Source organism: Xiphophorus couchianus, chromosome 23 (genome assembly GCF_001444195.1).
Source record: "Xiphophorus couchianus chromosome 23, X_couchianus-1.0, whole genome shotgun sequence".
Lineage (NCBI taxonomy): Eukaryota > Metazoa > Chordata > Actinopteri > Cyprinodontiformes > Poeciliidae > Xiphophorus > Xiphophorus couchianus.
Window position 1 is genome coordinate 15967768 of NC_040250.1, and position 26337 is coordinate 15994104.

The following is a 26337-nucleotide window of genomic DNA, read 5'->3' on the forward strand; positions in this document are numbered from 1 at the left end:
TCAGCAGTTTTTCCCATTTGCTGTTTGTTTTCTAGAGGGCCTTATCAAGACAGTGAAATTAATAAATGCAAAGAAGTCCAGTTTCATTTTAATGGAATTGAGCACCATCCACGCTTATCAGAAGAAATATGCTAATGTCTCGCCTGGTGTCCTCCAAAACCCCTCGGAGTGTGATTTAAAGGAAAGAAAGGGGAGAGAATGATTGAATGACAAAGCCATTGCAGAATAATATTAATATTTACTTAGCGTTGTGTATTTGTGTGTCCCTTATTAATTAAAAAAAATGTTGGCAGCTGCATTCTTGGCATAAAAAATTATAAGTCTGCCTGCTTAAATGGTTGTCTGCCCAGTGTCTTGACTGATGTAATAATGCAGGCATTGTGGTCTATATGGTCTATTTTTATATCTTTACCAAGCAAATTTTGAAAAACATCTCACCAGCTGATGTGTTTTTTTTTTGTGTGTAGCAACTTTTTTTTTTCCATCAAGCTGACACACAATGGAGGTGGTCTGTAATGGACTCCAAAGAGATATCGAAAGTAAGAGGAGGAGAAAGGGCTTCACAGGGCACAAAGTACAGCTTTGTTAATACAGAGATGAAAGGAAAATGAAGGTGGAGACTGTGAGACAATAACACAGAGAAAATTGAGAGCGGTGGTAAATTGCTACATAGAGTACCTGCTGATTTGCTCCTTTCTTCAGTCGTGGTTGGTTTCAGGCTCAAGTGGCGCACAGGGAAGAGTTTAGTGGATAATTGTACTATATATGCTTTATGTAGTTTTATGCACATAGTACATATTTGTAGTCTTTTAAAGGTTTAGTAGATGTACTTATAGAATTCAATTTGTTCTCTATATGCTCTTTATGTAGTAAAATAGATAAACCCCTGGCCCACTACGAACTCTTACTTGTCATTTGTAGTTGAAATCAATGTCCTCAGGATTATTAAGAATATAACATTTTTATGATAAAGGTTTTTTTTTCTTACAACACTAGATGTCTCTCTCGCTCCACGGATAAATCTCAACTTTGGGGAGGGAAAAAAAACACCTAAAGTATAGTGAAGTAGTGAAATAAGCTTAAGACAAAAGCAAAGTGAGCGAGCAGAGTACAGAGACAGAATAAATAGTGTTGAGTTTTTGAATCTGGCAGCGTCTAATGGGGTCGAAGAATAAGGCATCTCTGAAATTGAGTGTCTGTGTGAAGCTGGTTTGATCAGACGTTTGACGCTGGACACAAACCAGCAAGCGCTCGCACGAGCAGTTGCACACAATCAATCTTTGTGACAAGAAACTCAAACTGCCCTGCTCGCACAGACATCCAATCTCAGTTTCAAAGACAGAGTAGCGGAGGATGTGTGCTCACACATTTTTTTTTTTCCTGAGCAGGGTAACATCATTTGTCTTGCACAAAGTCAGAGGCTCTGTTATTGACGAGTTGAAAATCGGTGCCATTTGCTTTATTTTGCAAGTCAAGTTTGAAAAAAAGAAAGTGATGCTCCAAGAGTGTTTTGAAAATGTTTCTAATGATACATTTCTTCTTGCTTCTAATAGGCCTCAGTACTACAAGCTGATAGATGAGTGTATTGCTCAGATTGTGCTACACAAGAATGGGTCAGACCCTGACTTCAAGTGCCGCAAGCTCTGTGTTGACATCGAAGGTTTGATAGGTGAGTTACTGGATCAGAACATACCAGGCTTCAAGGATTTTTCATCCTTTTAAATGCTACCTTCAAGCTTTTCCTCCTACTTCTGTACTTGAATGCACCTTCACTCTTTGAACATGAACACAGAATGCCAATAGATGAAAAGAAAAATCGGTACAAACTGTTGGCCGTATTTGACTTGAGTCATAGCAGGTTTGCATATGAAGTTGAATATATCATTAGCAAAACCACAAGGTGGAGCCAGAGAGGAAGTACTGATATAGTCAGAATGGTGCTACAGGTTTTAACAGCACAAATAAGTTGTATAAAACACATTTTTATGAAACAAAAGATTAAAAACTGCCTCTTTCATTCCGTACAACTCTAAAATCAGCTTGCTGCTGGATGGTAGCTTGAATACTCTGCTGGGGAATGCATAAATAAAACAAGCCAGCAGTGCCCATTTTCATTTGTCTGCAGGGCACACCATCTCTTGCAGCTGCAGGCATGACACACACTTATTTTCTGGGAATCAAAGTATTAGGACTGATTTATGGTGTGTCAAAACCACTTTGTAGAACTCGCTACCTTGGATGTTTTTACCAGATCCAAATAGCTATTCTGAAAGATAAACGGAAAAGCGTCTCCAGCGATGAAGGTGATGCTTTATCATTAAAGTGGGGGCATTAAGTGTCTTCAGGGTGAAATGTATGCTGTCCCACATGGTTTACTGATTGAAAAGCTCCACAAATAGTTGAGCAACTGAAAAAAAACCTTAAGGTTTTAACCAGTTTTTTATGACTGACAACCTGGTCAGTCACAATATGAAGTAGGAAGAAATGACTGTCAGTTTTTAGAAGAGACAGAAATGGTTGGACACAGACCTTAATCCGCCATCAGAAAGGTGTCGGGGGAGGGGATTAAAGTCGACTTTGTGATTGCCACTGATCCGTGAGATCCGTTTCATGTCACTCTCCATTGAATACAAATATAAGATGTGGATTTCTCCCCTGTAAAATAATCATTCCTGGGAGAAGCCGGGAACACTTGTCTAAATACAGAATTTCATTTTTTCTTTCGCTTGAGTGGCAGTTGTTAAAGATCATTGCCAGCAGATGGGAAAAACAAAGCAAAATGCAGGTGCAGGCCATGTCTCATGAGTTCAATGCTCTTTATTGCAGGTCTCCGTTGCTCACTGCAGGAGACTCTAATTGCGCTGCTTCTAAATGCGTCCTGACACACGCGCAGGCTGGCTGGCCTCTTTTAAGCCTGTCAGAGTTATTATTGGTGGAAAGCAGCCGAATTCTGCCCTGCATGCATTATTTAGTGTTTTTCTTTGAACTCTGAAATTCAGCACAGTTTTTTTCCCCCTCCACATTCTGTCTCCCTCTGCTCTCTATTCAAAGTTTGTCCCATTTAGCCTAGCCACCATAAGAGACTCGCCCCCTCCACTAAATCCATTTCACATCCAATAACCACGTAAACTCGTACACAAATACACCCTGAAATTGCATGGAGGTTGGCATATTATATATTTCTTTTTAATCGGGGAAGGTCTTGATCTCCAGTTTTTCATTCAGTTTATCTTATTATAGAAAATCATTCTTTCCCATTTTATCTATTCCGATAGCGTTTTTCTTTTATCTCATCTCTATCTTTATGGTTCACTTTCTACTTAAGCATGCACAGATTTTTGTAATTTTCTGTGAGCTTCACACAACTTTCTGTTTGTACTTATCTGCATCGATTCCCCCCAGTGCGACCACCCCACACCCCACTCCACACCCCGGGCACCATAAGCTGCCTTTGATCTGGTGACATAGTGGCATTTATCTTCATATTAATTAGCTCCATCACCAGCTCTGAGCCACCTGTTGACCCTGCAATTATGCAGTAAAGGCATCCTGTTGGCCATTCAGTGTCCTTCTCACCCTGTCCTCTGCCAAGAAGCATATCTGATAATACATAACTCCCAGAGCAGAGATTTATTTTGCATGAAGGGAAAACAAAGGTGTGTGTGCTGAAGGCTTAAAAGGTAATGATATGTAAAAGCAGCATGCAACACAAAGCATCCTATTGTAATGAGATGCCTCTGCAATCGCCTCATGGATCTTGACTGCGAGTGTTGTGATAAGGGAAAAATAGGAAGACAGATGGCTTGTATCCTTCTGTGAATTTATGTGAGTGCACAAACCCTGTACCACACTGAAGGGTACAATGGCTTCGAGGCGCGATGTGTGCAACTGTGTTGTCAAAATACTTATTTGTGACCACTCTTCTGGTTTCTCTCCCCTCCCCTTTTGTTTCCTCTGTTTCTGTGCAAAGACAACATGGTGGACAAGACCAAAGTGGAAGTCAGTGAGGCCAAAGCAACAGATCTGGAGAAGAAGGTACACACAAATCTACTCAATAGTGAAATAAGCCTTGCAGACACGACACAAACAATTCAAGAACAAACTGATCAACTGAGAATCACGCGACCTATAACCTAAAAGACAGTAAATAAAAAAATAAATACTGCAAAAGTGTTCTTTAGTCTGACTCAGACATGTTTGAATTATAATGACTCTAGGTTGGCCATCGTCAGGCTGACATGAGATGACAAATTACAAAAAGTGAGAAAGAGAGGTTGACTGAAAATGAGCATCCACTCTCCTGAAAGCCACCCGACAGACAAGCGGACGCACGTGCTCACCCAGACACACGGGGGGGGGGGGGGGGGGGGGGGGGGGGTAAATGCCTTGATTGTGGCTCGTTGCCAGCCTGATGTTTCTGTCCCAGTGACAGGATAAAATAAGCTAAAAACTAGTCTTCATTCATAATACGCAGTTATATGTGGGATCATATCAATCGACGAGACACATCCACACTAGCAGGCGCGCCATGACGTCTAATTGTCATGGACCACACATCATATTGGTGGTTGAGCATGATGGGGTAATTGCGAGCAGTCCCTTTTGGCAGGAATTAGGGATAAGGCTGTCAGGCTGCTGACAGGCAGAGTAACGGATCCGCTTTCTGCAAATTAAACAGCTGTGTTTGTGCCTGTGTCTTCATGTATTTTTCTTTTTTTTATATCATCCTGTTTGTCAAGTGTCTGAGGGAAAATGATTTGAAAATTGTGTTAAAGTGAGAAAATTAAAAATGCTGTAAGAAGTTTCACTTAGGAGGGAGAAGGCGTTGAAAGAACACTGAGAAGGGCGCTCATTTAAAAACATTGAAGCCTCCTCACTTTATAATTGACTGCAATTTTCAGAGTAAATTATACAATAAAACAGAAAAGCACTAGACTGCTAGAAATGTTCTCACAGGCTCAACAGAAATTCTCTCAGCAGGTTTGAAATATGTAAGAACAGCTGTCTCTTCAACAAGAATCCTTAAACCTTCTGTATGAGAGCACAGTTGGCTCTTATTTGTAAAAAATAAATAAATAAAAAACAACACTAAAAAAATAACACTTCTCAGCCATCTTTTAAATGAATTGTTTATAAAGTTAGGTTAAGTTTAAACTCTCATTGTATCCTTTGAGTACTTCAACTCCTTTGCTTTTCACATAACAAGTCGCAACGACAAACCTCAGTGTATTTTGTTGGGATTTTTGTGGTAGACCAACACCAAGTAAAACAGAGAGGTAAAATGGAAAGAAAATGATGCATGTTTTTTTAAAATTATGAATAAAAATCTGAATCCTTTATTTTCAGCCCCCCTCCGAGTCAGTTTGTAGAACCCCTTTGTGCTGCAATTAGTGCTGCATATGTTTGGGAGGAAATGCCTCCAAAAGGTTTAGGCTGAGATTTTTGCCCCTTCTTCTTTGCAAAATACCTCGGGTCTCGCCACCGACTCTGTTTTGTTCTGGACTTTGACTTGGACATTCTGTTGCCGTGGTTTTAGCTAAACCATTAATTTTCCTACTGGGATGTCAATTTCATTTAAAAGAAAAAGGCTTAAACTATTCAGATTCCTCAACTTACACCACTTTGCTGATCTACAACACAAACTCCCTAGAAAATGGATTAAGGTTTGTTGTTGTTACCCAACAAAGGTAAAAAGAGGTAGGAGTACTTTTGGAAAACACTTTTGTAGTGTAGTTTGTAGGGGAATGTTTTTTCTATCGGAGTCCAATGTTTTTAGAAACAAACATGATTACAAACATCTTTTAATTCATTAATTAATTACCCTTTTTTTAATCGTGTTTTCAAGTAGCAAACACAGTCAGGATTTCTGTGCAGCTCAGGGACCTTTGTGACTTTTTCTGAGTGTCCTTGTGAAATTTAGGAGAAACAATGGCTCCCTGCTTTCCAGCTAACACCTCTGCACAATAAATACAAACAAAATACTGCTACGTTTAAGCTTTTCCCTCCTCTTTTTAAGTACACTAATTATTTGGTGTCTCTCCAATCATGACTTAAATATACATCAGCTGGATGCAGAGCTGACAGCGCGCCACGAGCTGCAGGTGGAGAAGAATAAACTGGAGAGTGATTATGACCAAAAGCTGCAGGACCTGAGCCAAGAAAAGGAACAACTGGCCTGCGCCAAACTGGAGCGAGAAAAGGAGAACCAGGGTCTGCAAGAACAGCTAGGCTCTTTACAAAACCAGGTATACACAAACAGATAATCATGGTTGTATTTTCAATTGTCACTTTAATCACTGTTTTCAGTTTTATTGTGTGGATCATTAAACTTCCGATGCATTTATGTTTGCAGTTCATATATTAAGCTCTACTTCTGTATTTTGTTAATCATTCTAGTTATATAGTTAGATCAGCTACAACATGCTCTGGAAACCTGCACAGAAAACTACATGAAGCAAAATATTTCAAGGTGCAGAAAAAATGCAATCTTTCAATTCCCTAGGTTGAAACGTTGCCTAAAATTAGTGAACGCCCACATTAAGACTGAAGCCCCTATGTTTCTTGATTTTAGGAAATGCCACTGATGAATGGAAGAAAAATAAAAGGATATTGTGAGTGCGCCAAATTCTGCAGGGATTAGGGAATTTTATAAATAATAAAAAAGCGGGACATTCGGAGGGACTAAAAAGAGAAGGAAAAAAACAGGATGGAGTCGGGACAAACATATTTTCTAAGGCCAAGATACACATGCAGTTTGTGTGTATTTGTGTATTCACTCATGGGGAGGCAAAGATGAGGATTGTTTAGCTGTCATTGTCCTGCTGCCACACCAGCTGGACTCTGCCTCATAGTGACAAACAAACTCACAAACACATCAAGTGACCCAGAACCGTCTGCCTCTGAGCACGTGTGCTCGTTAACTTTATGAAGATGTTTTTGTGTGTGGATGTGTGTGTGTGTCTGTCATTTGGACAACCACCCAACTTCCAACACGAGCTTCATCCACAGAGGCCGATGCCAGCAGAGTCAACTTCTCATCAAACAAAGGCTCTAAACAAACACACACACAGACAGTTGTCCAAAGCGTCACCAGCACCACGAGCCAGGCATCAAACAAGCTTCTCATACTAAGATGGCTCACGTTCTGTGTTTGAGGCGCTGCCGATGGAAGATTTCTTCACATGTAGAGATCTCTCGGTGTCCCCTCGTATGATGCTGTGCCCAGTTCTTCATCTGCTGCTGCACTAAGAAAGCCTGCCTCCGAGGCTCCCTGCGTCTGTTACTGTCTTCTTTTCAAAGTCCGAGGAAACAACACAATTTGTTACACTGGTGCATACAGACAGGGATTCACACACATACGTGCACACACACAGTATTTTCACTACAAATACAGAAGAATACATAGAGGAAATGAGCTTTTTGGTGCGTGCTAACTCTAAATTGTGTGTGGTGTATCAATATTCAAAAGCTAGTCTGCTTTTATTAGCTGACTGACTTTAATGACTTGGACAGTCTTCTCAAAATTTTGCACCAACTGATGTAAATACTGTAATCAGTACTTCAGTATGGAAATGAAAAATTCATTACACTCTCACTTCCCATTTAGAACTTTATCCTCGTCTTTCAAAACTTTTTTCTTTGAATTCCTCTGTAGACTTAATTCCCTTCTGCTATCATTTTCTGTGTACTTTAATTTGCCCTGCATTCTCTTCTCATTTCTTCCAAAACTAAATCTTTTTTAGACCGTAATCACTAGCTCACTACTTTAGTTATTTTCTTTCAGTTGGCTTCTGTTTTTCTTGGAAACACAATTTGGCAAGGGTGAAATTGAAAATGATGATTCAAGGGATTTCAGCGCGAGCGTCGACCTCTTCCAGTTCTACAAAAAAGACTGAAAATATATCTAGAAATGAGAGGTTATGACTGGATGCGTTTTAAAAAAATATTCATTTAAACCCCATCTTCATGTGGCACTTTGCCTTTGAACACTTTATAACAGGAGTGTAAACTTTTCTTTTTTTTTATGTGTTTTTTTTGTTGCATGTGTTCAAGACAGCAGACTTAGAAAATCTGAACTCTGGACATGTTCCAGTTTTCTTTTTCTTTTTTTTCCTGAAGTAAAGAAATGAGACCAATATGATTTGATGCACCTTTTGGGTTGCACTATGGCACATCTTAACTTGGCTTTCTTGGCTCCTCTTTTCAAAAGTCTTCCAGATCTGTCAGATTGTGAGGGCATCTGCTGTGCACAGATTTTAAATTCGCTTCAGGCCTGATCTCTGATTGGGACTTTAAAAAACATCAGTCTTTTTCTGTTATGTTAAATAATATTGTAAAAAAAAAAAGGACAAAATGGATCTTGAACTTGCTACACCAAAGCTGAAACCAGCAGAAATTGCACTGCATACCCGAATAACAGTCTAAAGCCAATATGTTGGGTTTACTTAAAGCTTGGACCTAAAAATTAAAGTTGGGTCCGATGGGGCTCGGACTCTGCCTGCCAGCTCAGGCTTAGTTCTGATATTTCTTTTGACGTGTTTAGACTGGATCTAAACTTGACTGTGACTAAATGTTCTTTTCCTGGTTCTTTTCATAATGATTCACCTGCAGATTGAAAAGCTGTCAAAGGATCTGGAAGAAGCCAAAACAAAGGTGGTTACGGTTACTGTTCCTGTGCCAACACCCGGTGTGCCACCTCCTCCACCCCTTCCAGGACAGTCTGGAAGGGGTGTTGCACCTCAAACTTCGCCTGTACCAGGCCATGCAGCTATACCTGGTCCATTTCCTCCCCCTCCACCCCCACCTCCTTTACCTGGGATGCCAAGACCTCCACCTCCTCCGCCTCTTCCCGGCATGCCAGGACCTCCACCTCCTCCGCCTCTTCCCGGCATGCCAGGACCACCACCGCCTCCGCCTCTTCCCGGCATGCCAGGACCACCACCGCCTCCGCCTCTTCCCGGCATGGGAGGACCACCACCTCCTCCACCCTTACCAGGTGGTCCTGGTATTCCTCCTCCACCCCCAGGACTAGGTATGCCGCCACCTCCACCAGCAAACTGGGGTCCTTCTGCACCACCTTCATTACCCTTTGGGCTCCAGCCTAAAAAGGAATACAAGCCAGAGGTCCAGTTGAAGAGGGCTAACTGGAGTAAGGTTAGTGCTGACAAAAATTGTTAAAAATTACATTTAGAATATTTAGCAACCTGTAGGTTAATTAACATGTATTTAAGCCACAGAGACTTGTAGAAACATCATTGCATAGCGTAACATTTATTCTTATGGGTTCCTCTGTACAAGTAAAATGTGAGCTGGAGCTTTTCTAGTGAAATATTCAATAAAAGTAGCTTCCATGCATACGTGTATCTCATGACTATGTGCTTCATGTTCTTCAACACCCTCTCCTCTATGATGGTTAAAACATCAAAACGTCTTTCTTTCTTTCTTTAGCCTAAAGCTACTGTTTAATGGCTAAAGCAGACTTCATCAGCATTTACTCTCTCTCTCTCTTTCTCAATTCTCCTTTGTTGGGGTGGTACGAGGGTTTGACAAGGATGTCAAAGAAATTGCGTTTTAATAAGCCTCCTTCTTTTAACTGCACCACTGAAAGATAATTAAAATGGTGGCTAGAAAGGATGGTATTCTTTTGTAATTTAAATTGACTTTTTTTTCTGGCTTGGGTGTCATCCTTTTTTCCCTCCTATGCATGCTCTCTTGCTTTCTTTCTTGCTCCTTAGACTCATTGCCATATCACATTTCTTTTGCCTCACTCGCTGTCTTTTCTGTCCTACACCCATCCCTGAGGCTTTGTCCATAATGAAAGGCCTGATATCTCTAAATTTACTACCCCTACTTTCTCTTTCGTTATGGGCTTTTAATTCTCTTGATAAGAATTTTGAGAAAGTGAAGGAGAGGAAAAAAAGCATGGTTAATTTTGACTTGTGTGAAAATATGCAGATAAAACTAAGGGGGAAGGGGATTTAGAAGTAAAAAGAAGTTGGTTATTTGAAACTTAATCTGAAGTTGTTTTACACCATAATATGTACAATAATTAGAGATCATGACTACATGCGTCGTTTTCTCTCTTTCCTCTTTGTGTCCTTCATCCTCTCTACTGTCATATTTCTACCAATTTCCTTTTGTTTCTATTGACTTCTTCATCTGCAGGTCTCATTGTTTGCCAGGTGTGCAGATAACCAATTTTGGGCTATGGAGGCAATTTGATGGAAAGATTATATAACAGCTGTGATTCCTTTCCCTCCTATTCATGTCATGTTTCTCTGTCTTCCCTCTCCTGTATATTCTGACCTTTGTGATTTTTAGATTGGAGCTGACGACCTGAGTGAGAGCAGTTTCTGGACCAAGACCAATGAGGAACAATTTCAGAGCAATGAACTGTTTGCCAAACTCACATTAGCTTTCTCATCACAAACAAAGCGTAAGTTTTTATCTAGTGTGTAATATCTCATTGCTTTTTACATTGCATTTCTAAATATTAAGTAATGCTCTTTTTTTCGTCTTTTTCTATGTAATTTCCACAATCCCTGATGCCTTTTCTACTTCTTTCATCAGCCAAGGGTGGTAAGTGTATTGCTCACTGATTTTCACACATTTTCTCTTGCGCTTCTCTCTTTCTCTTATAAGCCGATGACACAGCAGGACTCCACATTAACTTTTTCAACTGGTTAGTGTGTCTAACCTTTTCAATTAGGTGCAGCCAGATGTTCACATCTCCTTTATTAGTACCATGATATGTCTTTGAAACTCAGATTTTGGTCATTTCCAGTGCAGATTGACAGCAATGTAAATGGGAATTTAACATTTTGTATCATGATACAAAGTCATCCTTTATGTATTCAATACTGAGAAAATATAATTGACTTTTATTCTCATTTTAGTATTTCTTTCATCCCCAAATCCCACAAAGTGATAACTTTTTAACACTTTTTTAAAGTATAGCCACTAATGTTAACCAAATTTACTAAAATTAGCTTGATGAAAATGTTTTTGTGTGTGTGTCTGTCATTTGGACAACAACTACCTGTCTTTGAATATATGGCAGTTGAAGGACAAATGGCAGTCTTTTCATTCAGATAAAAAGAGATATTTATTACTATGAAATGTTGCCATTAATAAGAGCAAAACAGAATATTGTCTCCAATCTGAGAAATTCTGGCACATCTAGTTTCTATTTCGATAGAAACTTTGTTTTTTCTGAAACATGAAATTGTTGGCAATATGCCTGAACTATAGCGCTCTGAGGTATAGAAAAATAATCTATTTTTCTGTGTGTGTTTTCTTGACATTATCAATAAAAGTTTTCAAAACTACAAACCTCAACAGAGAAGGAGAAGATATAGCCAGCAGCATAATCAGCCAAGAAATGAGTGCAAATGACAGCTGCAGACTTTCTCATATGGACATAATCAGCCATAGTTGTTAATCTGACGATATTAGCATCACTGTCTGTTGTCATGGAAACCGTCCTTGTAAATGGACTGAACTTATACAGCGCTGTTCCAATCATTTTGACCACTCAAAGCGCTTTACAATGGAGTCACATTCACCCATTTGCACTCACAAACGCACACACATTTTTACACCGATACGCAGATTGGTGGGCAACTTGTGGTTTGGTACCCAGGGGCACATCAACATGTGACAAGAGCAAGCTGAAATCGAACCTACATCGTTCCGATCACCAGACTGCTCTACCCATAGAACCACAGTGGCCCCACTTTTAGCCAGAGTCATGTTAGCATTTCAATCATGCTTAGTGTAACAATGCTTGTGCATTTGTCTTCAAGCACCCACTAAAGCAATTTCAAAGAACCTGAAACCTGAGCCAGATGATCGTAATAAAACGGCAGCATCTTATTGATCATAATCTTAGATGATTGTAATAGTATGAATAATTTTAATACAATCATCCGGTACTCTTCCGAGCAAAAGCTCAAACAGATTTGACCTACACTGGTTAAATAGTATTCTACTTACACCCTAGTATGCATGCAAGCTATTTTGTTTCTTCCTTTTTTTGTTATTGTTTTGCAAGGTGAGGAAAATGCTTTATCATTAAAGAATTTCTAAATGAAAAACACTATTACAGCTTTTATGAAAAATATATTGAAAATATTAAATTTCAGCAATTTTTAAAAAATGTAATTTTAAAAATTACCTCTCCCTAAAACATGCTGAATATCTTGTGTGTCACCTTGTTTGTTTCACAGGTCTCTTATTCAGTTTTTTGCCAATTAGTATTAGCACTAGAATAAATCTAACATGCTGGTAAAAGTTAGAGATAAACTGGAGATAAACTTTAATTCTAACTAGTCTTTTTTAATTTATTTGTGTTTTAAAATGTAATTTTGACAAAAAACATGTGTGCAGTTTGTAGCTATGTTGATTTGCAGCAAGAAGGTACCAGTCTGGGGTGTTCCTGTTTGGTGTTTGCATGAGCTCAATGCTAACTGACTTAGCTTTAGCAGCAGTACAGGAAATCTTACTAGTCATACTAGAGATACAAAAGAGAAGAATTTGCAGATTCACCGATTTTTACTTACCTTTACAGGGTTGTTATTTGGAAAGGGAAAATCAAAACGATGTTAACCTCGACTTGATTACATGTCACTGAGGACCATTTTGTCATTGCACTCAGGGATTGAGCTGGGACAATCACTACTTGGGCACATTTGGAGCACACCAATGCAGGTAGACACAGACAATGGGACGACAGTATAGGAAGGGATAAGAAGAAGGTCACTGATGTCCTTTGACGAGTCACCAGCCGTCCTGGCACAAAACGCTGACCCCCCCCGCACACACACAGACACACACACACACACCTGTCCACTCCTCTCACCTTGTCCCGGTGTCACTGAGCCTTCTGCTCCAACTCCTCCATATTCAAATTATATCCTGGACATCAGGAGCTCCCAGACAGTGTGTATGCAATTTTATCTCACCTTCAGTCTCAATACTCATCACACACACTCAGGTCATATACATAAACAGTAGTGTGCATGCACAAGACAGCTTATGCTAGCTTTTGATGTCAGTTAAATGTCAGAGCTGGCAGCTGTCCCATCTGCATCCATCTGTATATCAAATCCTTACGTCCACCTGCCACTCCATAATATGACCTCCTCTACACTCCATTTGGCCCATGCTCCCATGAATCCTTTTTTTATTGGCTGAGACAGCCGCCTGTTCCGTATGATGTCTAATAACCTTTTCCAAGCGCTGTATATAAAGACACCATGGCCTTTTCATAGCCTCACACCTGTCTGCTGGTGGGGATGAGAATGGGGTGGGTAATGGAAGTAGGGGGTGCACAGGTAGGCGTTATTGATTTTCCTCGCATATTTTTAGCATGCTGAAACTCAGTAGTTTTTATTAAAACATTCTTACGTGCAAGATCTTTTATTTTTGCAAGGCTGATTGTGTCCAAGTCTCTAAAAAGTATTTTTTGTGAATATGTCTGTATTAGTTGCTGCTGTATAAAGTATCTGAAGCACAGATGCCACTAAGCTCTCACTCTGCTCAAACCGTGTTCCTTTGCCCATCATTCTGTTAGAAACAGCTGAAGGCCTGTTATATCCCCCCTGAGCTTCCTCTCACTTCCAGAAGCTCTCTTTCACTCTTTCCATTGTGCTTGTGTTTTTTTGCTCCTTTTGTGCTGCTCATTCCCCAGTCTCCTTGAAAAGCAAACTGAGATCACACAAAGTCTTTGCTGACCCACGCCGACCCTTCCTCCTCCTCTTCATCAGTTGCCCGGCAGCTGGACGAGCAAGCGCATACAGCCACACAAAAAATAGACATGCAGCATGGGTAATATGCTCAGGGCACGGTCAGAAGTGTCGACCTCTGCTGCTTAGTTGAAGACCAGACAACTGATGGAGGGAGACACTCATCCTCTGGCTGCACAGAGCTCCTGTAGTTGCAGTTAAACAATTTCACATATAACAATTGCATGTGCCAGAATTTTTCTAAAACTATTAGCAATTTATAGCTGTAGTAATTGTGTCCATGGTAAGAATCCTCCTACACTTGAGCTTATTTCAACACCAGCCTTCATCACCATAATGATGAGCTGTTCACCTTCTGCTTCTTCAGTTAGTGAATCTCATACAGTCTGCTCCATTTTAATTGCTCCAGTCTGCCTTCCTTTGCTGTTTCTGCAAATCCCTCACCCCAGGTCTTTCTTTTTTTTCTTTTAATTTCATCTGACCTTATCAGTGTCAAATTTTTTCATTGATTCGGTTCTGTTCTGCACCCTTAGCAATTATTGGAGTCGTTCAACTGGGTATAAAGTGCTGTAAGTTGTTGCTCTATTTACTAGGGGTTAGAATTATCTTTTCCACTAAGCGGTAATTTATTATTTATATACATCTAGCAGATTTATTTACAAACTTTTTATCATTACACCCATCTCTACCTTTTTTAAATATTTAAACTTCCTGCTTTTTTAATCATGTCTCTTGGAGATGCCTAATAGACCTCCAAGATTGAGCGACTATCCAAATTTCCAGAATGGATTGCACTTCAATATGAGCCACACCCAATAACTTAAATGTTTCTTTACATATATAGCCTGCACTTGTCCTTAAGCCACAGGCATAACATACAATTTTTTTCCTCTTTACTTTTCAGGAAATATGTAAATTATTTTTCCAAAAATAAAAATACAGTAGCCTACCAGGAAAAGTCATTGATCACATCTTCCTTTTCTTCCTCATCCGCTTTTATTTTTGCTGTTAATGTCACTTGTTTCACTCTCGAGCATTGCTGTCCTCATCACACTGGAGTCCATCCTTTAGAAACTGCTTTGTAAAATGCCACATATCAGCTGCCTCACAGTGTTCAAAATGTGTGAAAAGGTAGCGGATTGTGGTCTGGAAATTATGGCATATGAGCTTGGATTGAACAACAAGTTGTTCTGTCTTCAGCGTTAATATTGTATTTCTGTATCTGCTGTTTACCAATACCCTATAGAGTCATTTATGCAAAAATATGTAAGGACTAAAGACACAGGAGTTTTCTGCAAGTAATTTTACTTCCAAATTGAGCAAGCAGAGAGGAAAAATGACAGCAATGAAAATAGACAGAAGATAAAAAGTGATGCAGAATTTTATTTGTACCAACGTCTCTTTACCTTTACCTCTATGTAGTCAAAGAGACACACTTATGCCTGTTAAAGGTAGAATGTGGATGCATAACATGGATGAGTAGAGTTGTTGAATATATCTGTACATGTGTGTATATACATATTTAAATATATACATTTGTAGAATTGTTCCTAAGACTGCATATTGAGGTTTATATGTAATGTTTAGAAATCTGATTAATAAGAAAGCTTAGTTGCTTGTTTTTTTTTTTTTTTTTTACAGACTAGATTTTTTTTTACCATTCCTTTTGAGTAGCCATTTATTAAATAAAATCAGTTTTTTAATTCTAGTGGAATATTAATAGACGATCATCAATCGTTCTTTTATATTGTCAGACGTGCTTTTTCTCATTAGTCTAATCGTAACTGTAAACAGCCTTGTTTTGGATTTGCACTGAGTCTATAAAGCGATTAGTGCAGCAGCAAGCTTATCCCTGTATTTCCCCTTAAGCTGCTTTTTAAAAATTCCTCACTTTGAAGTGGTTTGTTTATTTATTACCTTTCAGTGTTTGTTTGCTCCTCTCTTTCATAAGAAGGAATAACACTGGCTGATCAGGATTTAAAGGTCTGTTTTCAAAAGTACAAGAGATCAGTGGCGCCATTAGAATTCACGCACTGTTTTCCAGCATTTACATATTCATCCCAAACTGCTGTCCTTTTTTAAAACTTTTTTCAGACTTTGTGTTTGGTGGCAGGTGCCTTTTTAAGTTGGCACCTTGAATAGCCCAATTAGCAAAAGAATGAGAGAGAGAGCAAGTGATGGAGGAGGTGGTGGGTGAAATAAAAGCAGACTGAGCAGAGGGAAAAGGGTATGCTAGTGGGAGCAATGGTGATTAATTTGATTCAGGAGAGAAAAGAGCCAGAAGCATATACTGTATAGTTATTAATCCTTATAATGGGAGGATCATCTTCGCATCCCAATTCTCCAGCCTTTAGAGCAATCTCCTTTTCTTTGTGTTGCTGTGTTATAGCATGTTGTCCTTATTTCTTTTTCTGCTGCCAACACCATGCAACACATTTACACATGTCACCACAGCTTTCTGTGTTACATTCCCCTCCCGTGAATAACAAATTTATTGAGAATTCATCCAGGTTTGCTGGTGCGATGTCTGTATTCTGGTGTTTGTGCTTGTGAGAGTGGGTTGGTGAGCTCTGCCACATTTAGAGACCAATTATAATAAGCCTTTTGATCTCCCTGTGTTCTGACGAAATCAATTTTCCCTCTCTGTAGGTGTGATTGTGTTCTCTCTAGGCGTGTTTGGGTCTGTATGAACACATAGACCTATTTAGTGCGTCTTCTCCCCCCCCCCCCCCCCCCCCCCGTACCTCCTCCATTGCCTCCTCACTTTAATGAGGTACCAGTCAGCATGAAAGTACCTGCTGTGTATGTGTGTATTTGCACAAGTTTGCAAGCCAATCAGTTATTAGGATCAAAGATGGAATATATTAAAAATAAAAGACCTAGACATGGAGAACTATGGTGTCGTGTTGATTAGGTCATTTGGTTCTTTTGCAGAGCACACTTGTTTTTGAAAAATTTCCATTTTAATCAAATAGCTGAGGCACTCCTCTGCTTTTCTATCACTGTTGTTTACTGCAGTCTGATTGCTGGACTGTTACAAAATGTCAGCGCTAGGACTGTGAAATGGTGTCTCTTTACCCTCTTGTCAGCACGGCTGTCAGTTTATTTTGATGGTTTTTAACTAATTGGTTTTAAAAATGCCAAATAACTGTTTGGCAAATGTGGTTGAATAGTAGTCTTTTCCAACATAGAAAGCCAGAGTGGGCATGTATAAAGTAGTCCTCTGTTATTATTTTTAACAATCCCTGATGACCCACTCCCACATACACACAATAACCCTTTTTTTCATTTCCAGGTTGAAAATCATTTAAAATATTAATATTTTTCTGAAATCTCAACTTCTGCGTGGATGTTCGATTCAGATGGAAAGCATATAAACTGTTTATCAAAATACCTGGGGCCACTATGCACTTATGGAAGCTATACTCTATGTACGGTACCCTCCACACCTGTTGGCACCATTGGTAAAATAGTTGAAGTTCAAGTTCATGCCAAAACATGTTCATAAACTTTAAGCTTTTGAGTATATTTACTTATTGCTCCCACAAGAAAAACCCCACATTCAGAAATGTTTGGTTTTTACAAAATGACAACTGACCTATGTAGGACTTCTTGTGCCAATTCCTTTTACAAACCCTTTTGCCAGTAGGACATTATATATAGAGGAATCTCTCTGTATAATCGCTCTCTAGATTGTCCTTAGCTCCCAGGCCCTTTTTTCTTTTTGTTTTTTGTCTTTAACGCTCCCCGCAGGGTTCAGGTCTGGGTAATGAGATTGCCTTGGAAGAATGTCAGTTTTATTGGGAGAACCCATTTTTTATTTTGTGCTGTGTTCTGAATTAGTTCACAGTAGAAAGACCCAGTGAAGATTTCAATTTTCTGGCAGAGGCCAACAAATTATTATTTTTAGTGTCCTGGTGTTTTATAGTGTTCATGATGACATGCTCGTGTTCTCACTAAAACCAGGAAGATAAAGCACATAACACCAGTTTTAAAGTTCCCACACTGGCTCCCTATAGCTCAAAGAATAGACTTTAAAATACTGTTGTTACGTAGTTTACAAATCACTGAACGGCTTAGCACCACAATACATTAAAGATCTACTGTTGTATCAACCTTCCAGACCTCTCAAGTCTTCCGGTTCTGGTCTGCTCTGCATCCCCAGAACCAAACGAGGAGAAGCAGCTTTCAGCATCTATGCACCACAAATTTGGAACAAACTTCCAGAAAACTATAAAACAGCTGAAACACTGACTTCCTTTAAATCTCGGCTAAAAACCCACCTGTTTAGGATTGTATTTGAAACGTAATCAATTACAAATTTATTGATGGAACTTGACTTAATATCGTGTTTTGATTATTGATTCTATGTTGCATTGTGTTTCTGTGTTTTATATGATGTAAAACACTTTAAAATGCCTTGCTGCTGAAATGTGCCATACAAATAAAATTTTATTGATTGATTGATTGATGAATTCTAACATTCCAAGGGCCTTTGGAAGAGAGATAAGCCTACAGGATCACTGTTTTTCCACCGTACTTAATAAGGCGTGAGGTGCTTCTCCACATATTTTAGTTTACTGAGAAGCATGCACCTTGGTTAGTATTATTCAACAAAGGTGCTTGCTTAAAACTTTAAAACACATCCTGAATTGAATTTAGCCTACTTCTTTAGAGTAGACTAAATCGTGAATGTTACCCAAGGGAAATTAGTCTGAGCATCATCATTTATCTCTTGGGAAAACAGTTTTTATATGGTAATTAAAATTTCCCTATGATTCTGATCAACTTTGTTTGTTTTTTTTTTTAAAAAAAAGGAAATTATACATAGATAAGATACATTTGCTTTAAATGGATTCATAGCTTTGCCAAGTAGAATGGTACTGTTTTTCCTTATGTGATTTATTTTTATTTCTAATTCCTCAACCAATTAAATGCCCTTAACATTGGGTTGTTTTGAAAATTTCAGAGTGAGATTATGCTACTTCAATAAAAGTGATGTGGTTTTTGAAATGTCTTATCCAGGGCTGCCAATAAGTATGAAGGCAGCTTTGAGATGTCAAGTTTATTCAGGCACATAAGATTACCATGACGGAAAAGGTAGTCCAGCAGAAATCTGGGAGACTAGGTGATAAAGAGACTATATTCTTCATCTATTTTTGAAATGTGGCTCAGGGCTTTCTGAAGAAATATCTGAGAAGTCCAGAAGGAGAGATTAGTGAACATTTAATATCTGTTGGTCCCAAGCATGAATGTAAAATAGCTGTTCCATCTCACAGGAGGCTCTGGTGCCTCCCGTATATTAGAAAAATGAATTTACTGTGGCAGTTTATTTCTTTTACTATCAAATATTTCTACTAGAGTTCTCCTAGCATCTTGGCCTGGAGCCTGAATGTTACAATACAGGAGCACAGATGGTTTTATTGTTTTCTTTTCTTTCTTTTTTTAAGAAAAACAGTGCTCAGAAACTCTTAAGGTTCTCAGGGGAATGTTATTGGGTTCATTAGTTGACAGGAATTGATGGGTTTGAATGTCTGAAACTAAAATTCACCACATTGTTTAAATGTGAGATTAGTCCTGTATATATTACGTTGAGATAGTTGTGATCACATCCAAGCACTTTGCTTTTACTTCAAATGAAAGATTTAGCTATTTTTGTCCACTACCTGTTTCCAGACAACCCGGATTCTCTAGCTGCATCACATAGAGTATGCCTGAGCATGAGGGAATCTGCCACTATCTTCTGTCAGAGAATCATGGCCTGGAACTTGGTGGTAGAAGCTTTCATTATTACCGCTCCAGTAAACTGCAAACCATCCAGTGCATGCTCAAGAACCGTTTGGAAAGCTCAGGATTGCTTTTCCTTCCTGTGCTGCAGCTCAAAAACCTATCCATGAAAATCCTGTGCCTAGCATTCTAAACAGCTCTTATGTCCCATATGAAGACTAAATGTAGACCAGCTATGTTTTTATGACATGCAAATTAGAATTGGTATTTTCAGGCCTGGCCTGCTTTGTATTTGTGTATACATTTCAGTGTTTATGTTCTGCCACCGCTTAAGTTTGAATCCTAGCTATACCTCTTGAAGCCCCAGCAGTGGCAGGGCATTAGCTTGGCTTTGCTGGCTCCTTAAGCCTCAGCATGTATCCTCAGTACGGCAGTAGCTTGCGTTCCCTCATTCACCATCTCTTCATGCTTACAGAACAGCCGCAAAGCACTGTTTATTCATCAGGCCTTATCAGGTTCAAACACATCTGAGCGTGTTCACATTGGTTCTCGCTGCCAGCCGCAGCAGCGCTCATATGCTCAGAGAGTAGCGTACGTTTGCACATACACATGTAAGCATCTTCATAAACATGCACACAATCCCACACCTTCTCTTCCTTCCATTCCTCCCTTGTTGCATCTCTCTCCACTGTTTTACATGCAAATGAGCTAAGTGGGTTCATGCCGGCGCATTACCGCTGTGTGTCCCTAATCTCCTTGCAACCTATTCTCTTTCCTAAAGATTATCCTGTTTTTAGACGGAATAAGTCCTCTTCACAACCAGCCAGCCGGTCAGTTAGCCAGGCAGCTAGCCTGCCAAGGACCCAATCTCTCATTCCACTTCCAGTACCATGTAAATGTTCCTTTTGATGTGACAGCTGAAGATAGAATGATGGAATTTGTGTGTTTTAATGTGGATGCGCTTTTAGTATGTTTATAGTCTCTGAGTGCATGTTTAAGGTACTGGTTGATAAGTCCGAAAGCCTGTTAGAGATGCTAATGTATTATCAATGCTTGCAATTCTGTCTGGTTTCACCCACAGCTAGACCAAACAGAAGGAATGAGGGATGAAAGCAAATATCTATGCACACCTACAATCTATCCACCCACTCTTCTCTTGGTCACAGTCACATACTCTTTACTCTACATGTGTGCTTCTTTCATAGATGTCTGCTTTAGTCTTTGTGCACATGTCTGTAGATGTATTGAAAGTGTCAAAGTGAGAATAGAAGTGCTTCACTTTTGATACTGATGAGCTGAGGAGCAGCAGAAGTCATTATGATGCTGTGACTATGATTAGAAAGTACGGTTATCAGGAGGAAAAGGAAAAGCGGGGGATTAGAGTCAAAAAGTAGATTGCGTTTGTCTTCTCTCACAAACGGCAGGAACTTGCACTCTGTTTACTTTATTTGCAATATAAGCTACCTATCCCTGCGGGCAGAGAAGAACTAACGCAGGCACACATGCTTCAGACTTGGCCCACTTTGATGTCACTGATAGTGTAAGAAAGGAAAAAAAAGCACTGGTAAAGAGCAACAACTTCAAAGATGGAGCTGACAAGATATGAGCATTAACTTGCATCTCTCATCTTCTTCTCTCTCCTGCTTTCCTCAGCTCTCCCATCACTTCTGGGTAAAGAAGCCCATATGAAATGAGACAATGAGTGAGGTCTGGATCAGAAAATACTTTTCTGAACAAAACGGGGAAAAAAAAGTTGTAAAACAGAGAATGATGTACGACAGCAGTGGAGGCATGCGGAAATGTCATTAAGATGTCTAATTCTCCCAGCTCAGTGAAATTGTTTCACAGTAGCCTTAAGGCTGCAAGTGACTTGATGTTAGCTACATAGTGAGTTATTAGGCGCTACAAGGCCATTAGGCTATTGTGCTAATGGCTCCGACCATGTCCACAGGGTTCTAATACACCCAGACTTATTAAAACTATCAATTCCATTCACATTGCACACACTCTTAAGGTACACATTTTCTTGTTTACTTCCACATAGCCGTGCGTGTGCTTCATGCCCTGCCCGGTTCTATGTGAGCTTTGGGTGTGCTAGAAGCTTTTATTGCCACATCTGCTGGTGCAACGTGTCTGTTGCTGCAGAAGCGGTGTTCAAAATGGATAACCCAGTGGCATTTACACCAGACACCAGTGGTATTTACAAGGCTCTGTAGGCTAGGCCACGCTCCAATTTCTGACCTTAATTTCCTGCCAGTCTCCATGTGAGTATGTGTAGAGCAACTGTTTAGGCCAAGATGTTTGACCTATGCATATTTCTGTGTGTAACTACATTATGTGTAGGTATATGTGACTTAGTTGCTGTGACGTCCGTAGCTTTGTGTTTGTGTGTTGCTCCATTACTCAGCCTCTCCATTTGTCAAGTTCTGTGAGACGTGGGTTCTGCTTTGCCTGCGAGGCACCTTAATTTTTCACCATTCTGTTTGTTACACTGTGCAGCACAAAACTGTACATCTACATCCTCTCCCTCTGTATTCATCTACCTCCCCTGTTTTTGTACTCCCCTGCGACAGCCGGCACCCCAACTGCTCGCCCATTACCACACGTGCTCAGCTAATCAACACGAGGAGCTCCCCAGATTAGCACTTGAGAGAACTCCCTCAAGACGTTTGTTCACTTTTTACCATTTCAGGTACCCTCTTCCCTTCTCCATGTCCACCTCCTCTTCCCTAGCTTTGAATTTTTAACCTCCCCACTGAATAAGAGATGCGGCTGGCCTCATGGGGAAAGGAGAGTTGGAGGGAGGGCAGAGAAGGAAGGAAGGGAGAAGGCGGGGGAGCCAAAAGGGAAGAGGTTTTCCCTAAACACACTTTCACATTTATCCCCTAAAAACTCTACTCTGTATGCTCAATAATGCATGGCCATTCCTCATTCCCTGTTCCCATCCCTTTCCTCTCATTTCCCTCTTCCTTCATCTTCTTCTCGCTGGTTCCCAAAGCTCTCATCACTCTACCGAGCAGATTAACTACAGGGAGAAACTGAGAATGGCAAATCAGGGTGTTGGGAGCTGGCCATGAGGGGCTAGCGGTACAACAGAGAGTAGGAAAGAAAGCAGATGAGTCACTTGTCACACTTTGAAAGGAGTTAAAGCAGTGATTAGAGTGTGTGCTTTGAAGTTTTGCCATTTTAGTTGGACAGTAAAGCTTGACTGGCCTTAAGAATTTAAATTTAAGTTGAACCAAAACCACCAATATATTATCTCAACTTGAACAATGCCAGCAAAGTCTAAAACCACATTCATTTTCTAGTTCGTTCTAAGCTTGCTTTCACTCACAGTGACAGACCCATCAGTACCTAGTCCCAAAAAAATAAAAACACTGAAGAGGTTTCAAAAGTGACATTTAATTTTAGATTAAGTTTCTAGCTATAATTCACACATTTATGCCTTGAATTATATTATGTGCTCAAACTTTTTTGCTTTAGTAGGCTGAGACATTCAGGGCTTATTGCGCATGCATATGGCATCAGCAAGCAGCCCGTCTCTGTTTGGATGAATGGAGCAGTGCAAAAAAGACATCTTAAGATTTCTGCAAGTTTTCCAAGTTTTTGAACTGTTTGCTGAGTTTGTGCTTTCAAATCTTTCCATGTTTGTTATTTTGGTTTTAAAGTTTTTTCCCCCTCCTTCGTTGTTTTTTTTTTGTTGTTTAAAAAAATGTGCTGTAACATTGCAAGAGCATCATAAAACACATATTTAGACTGTATGCCAAAGAGGTATTATGAGATGTTAAACAATTCTTTAAAGAAGTGTGTAAAGTCTGTTTTCAAAACAATTTGTTTCCTTTAACTAAGAATGGAAAGCAAGATCACATTCTTTGTGATGCTACTTTAAAATTCTGTGTTGAACTCTAGTTATCTACAATTGTCTGGCATTTAATTTCTAATATGCAAAAACTTTTTTTAGAAAAGTTTGTGAAGTTGTTTTCTCACAGGCCAGTCGGCTAATTACAGACAGAAAAGCTTCATTGCCTGTGGAAGTTTTTAAGCAGCAGTTAAATAAAAAGTTTAATTCTTAGATGAAGCCACTTAGAAGAACCAAACCTTTACTGTGTTTGTCAGGAGGCAAGGATGAATACAGAACAAAAACATAAAGTGAAAAAGCTCCTGGTAAGGCTTAACACCTACATACTGAAAATCAAATCTGATAGAAGTCAAATGGTTTGCATTTATTGAAGGTATGAATCAAAATTGACATGCAACTCTACTGTTGCAGATGATTGCTAAGATGCCTTATTAGATAGGCTATTAGATTTCAAGCCGCATTCATTCACATTCTGTATGTCAGTAATAGTCTTTATAAAGAAGTATTTATTTGCTTTGAACTTTTTTACATTTTGCCTAGTTGCAACTACAAATACTTTCCAGAACCATCCTTTGCCTGTGAGTGTGTTGTTAATCTCTACCAGCTTTACATTCGTAAAGGATAAATTTTTGCTTATTCTTCACTGCACAGTAACTGAACTGTAAACAGATCCGATGGAAAGTGTCTAATCAGAAATGTTCAATTCTTGCAAAAAAATTCTTAACGTTAAAATCTCACTACAAGGATTTGCGTTGAGCAAATGCTGCAGAACCCTGTTAATCAGCCACTATTTTAAGTCATGTGTGGAAGCAGGGAAATGGCTAAATAATGTATTCCTAGATTAAATTCTGAGCTTTATTTTATTTGCCCATTTTATATTATTATATATTATCTAGAATACAATTATGGTAAAATTTAGCAAATACCAGTGGTGCCTGTAAGTATAGACCAATAAAAGTGAGATTTTTGTCAAAGATACAGGGGATTTGACACTCATCCTGGTTCAATAGACAAGACGGATGACGTTATTTAGGATGAAGTGAATGAGGGAGAAACCCAAAATGAATGAAGTCGAGAGAAGGACGAGTAGAGGCAGGATTGATGTGTATACGATTGAAAAGAGCAACGAGGGAGGAAATGACAAACGATGAAAAGGTGAGCAGACTTGACGCAAACACAGTGATTGAGCAGACGGATATGAAGGTGAGGTAAAATGGGGAAAGTGAGTTAAGCTGACTGGGAGTGAATAAGGTAAAAGGTGAAATGCGTCCATAGGTTGAGTGTTCAGGGTGGTCACATTGCTCACTGGTTGTTATAATAGTTGATTGTAATTCTCTCCTAAGCAAGTTTTCTTCTAGAAATTTAGCTCTTTCCTTCTTGACACAGGAGTATACATCAGTGTGTGTGTCCCATATGCCCTTTCTGTCAGTACAGCTACAGTCTGTAAGAGTCTTTGTTTCCTATTCTTGTAAAGAGTTCAATGCATCGTCGTCCAGCAGTGTTTGACTTTCCACTGAATCTCTCCAGACTTGATCCATGCTTTCCTTTTTCCTGATAGGTTATTTAGGGCTCTGTACTTAACTGTACATGGTTAGCGGTCAACAAGCAAACAACACACACACACACACACTATGCCTCTGAGTCTCCTTGGAGGTTATCTGGTTAATACTTCATAGCACTTAGAGGCATCAACAAGCCTTGTGGTGTTCCAGTGAAGCGGAGAACGCATGAAAGCATGTTAATCCCCCACCACAACCACAAAATCTCATTCCCTTTGTGACCTCCCCTTTCTGTCAAACTACTTCCACTTTCTGTCCATCCAAATATTCTCTGTATCCACTATCATTAGTGAGCAGAGAAAATGCAACAGTGCACTCACTGCAACAAACAAAACAAGCTAATAAGTAGCATTCATTTATTCTCAGTCATATTGCCCGTTATTCAAAATACTTAGGATCTATCACCAAATTATGTATTCAAGAAATTGTAAATATTCTTCCTCCACCATTCTATTGCTTAAAAGGCTTAAAACAAATGTTTTCCATAATTAAAAACCACCCTAACAGAATTGTTTTCTAATTTATTGAGAATATTTTTGTTGATTAATTACATCAGGAAATTTAATCAGAGAATGCTTAGATGTGAATCCAAATGCTGGAAAGAATTGGTCAACAGTTCAAATTACCATAATTAAGAACTCATTGATTTTTGTTTTATAATGGTCACAGTACAGCTTCCTGATAGTTTCCCTTCCTAGTGTATCTAAATTTAAGTTGTTTTAAACAATTATTGTATTTTCCAGACTATGTCACTGTTGAGTATTTTAGATCAGTCAAAAATGCATCAAAAAAACATATATAAGACACACCTGATTATAAGTTACAGGACCAGCCAAGAGAAAAATGTGACTTGTAGTCTGGAAAAATGGTAATGTCCTGTGCAAGCAATATTAATTTATTGCTTTTTGGGAATTTGAGAATTAGTGTCAATTTGATACAATGTTTTACTGCAAAGACTTGCATACTAAATTCAATAATGTTCTTAGAATAAATCCCGTTTATATGACGGACATTTCAGCAGCTCGACAGTCATTTGAATATCTTACAGTGGCAGTCTTCTTTACAGTATTTACTGTTTCTGTGGAGCTACGCAGTGATGACTTTCTTGTGCACCATCGACTATATTATGTTCAGCAAGCAGCCCACGATTGAGACCCCTGTATCATCTATTGCTTTTTTGTGTTCATTTGTTGTATTATCATTCAAAATGGCGTGAACACACTCTTTGTTCATTTTTGCAATCAGTTTTATGTCTTGTGCATAGTCTCTGCAGTATGAGATTCACAAAACCGATGGACAAATGGTGTACTCTGTTTTTGATCAATGAAGGATCAATGCAATGTGCCATGAGGTTGAGCAATGATATTGGGTAAACTCCTAAACTCTCAAGTGTTTGTAGTAAAGCTATAAGCAGCCACATCTGTTAACATACTGCAATGATGATGCA

General features: G+C 39.2%; 1 protein-coding gene across 2 annotated transcripts in view; it reads left to right on the plus strand.

Annotated features, from left to right (window-relative positions):
• diaph1 (diaphanous related formin 1) overlaps positions 1-26337 on the plus strand; it is a 104346-nt gene that overhangs the window by 32463 nt on the left and 45546 nt on the right. For both annotated transcript variants that reach the window (XM_028008905.1, XM_028008904.1), the window contains 6 exons: positions 1554-1669; positions 3971-4035; positions 6066-6245; positions 8611-9153; positions 10321-10435; positions 10570-10578. In XM_028008905.1, coding sequence (XP_027864706.1) covers positions 1554-1669; positions 3971-4035; positions 6066-6245; positions 8611-9153; positions 10321-10435; positions 10570-10578 — 1028 coding nt within the window. The remainder of the gene's footprint in view (positions 1-1553; positions 1670-3970; positions 4036-6065; positions 6246-8610; positions 9154-10320; positions 10436-10569; positions 10579-26337) is intronic.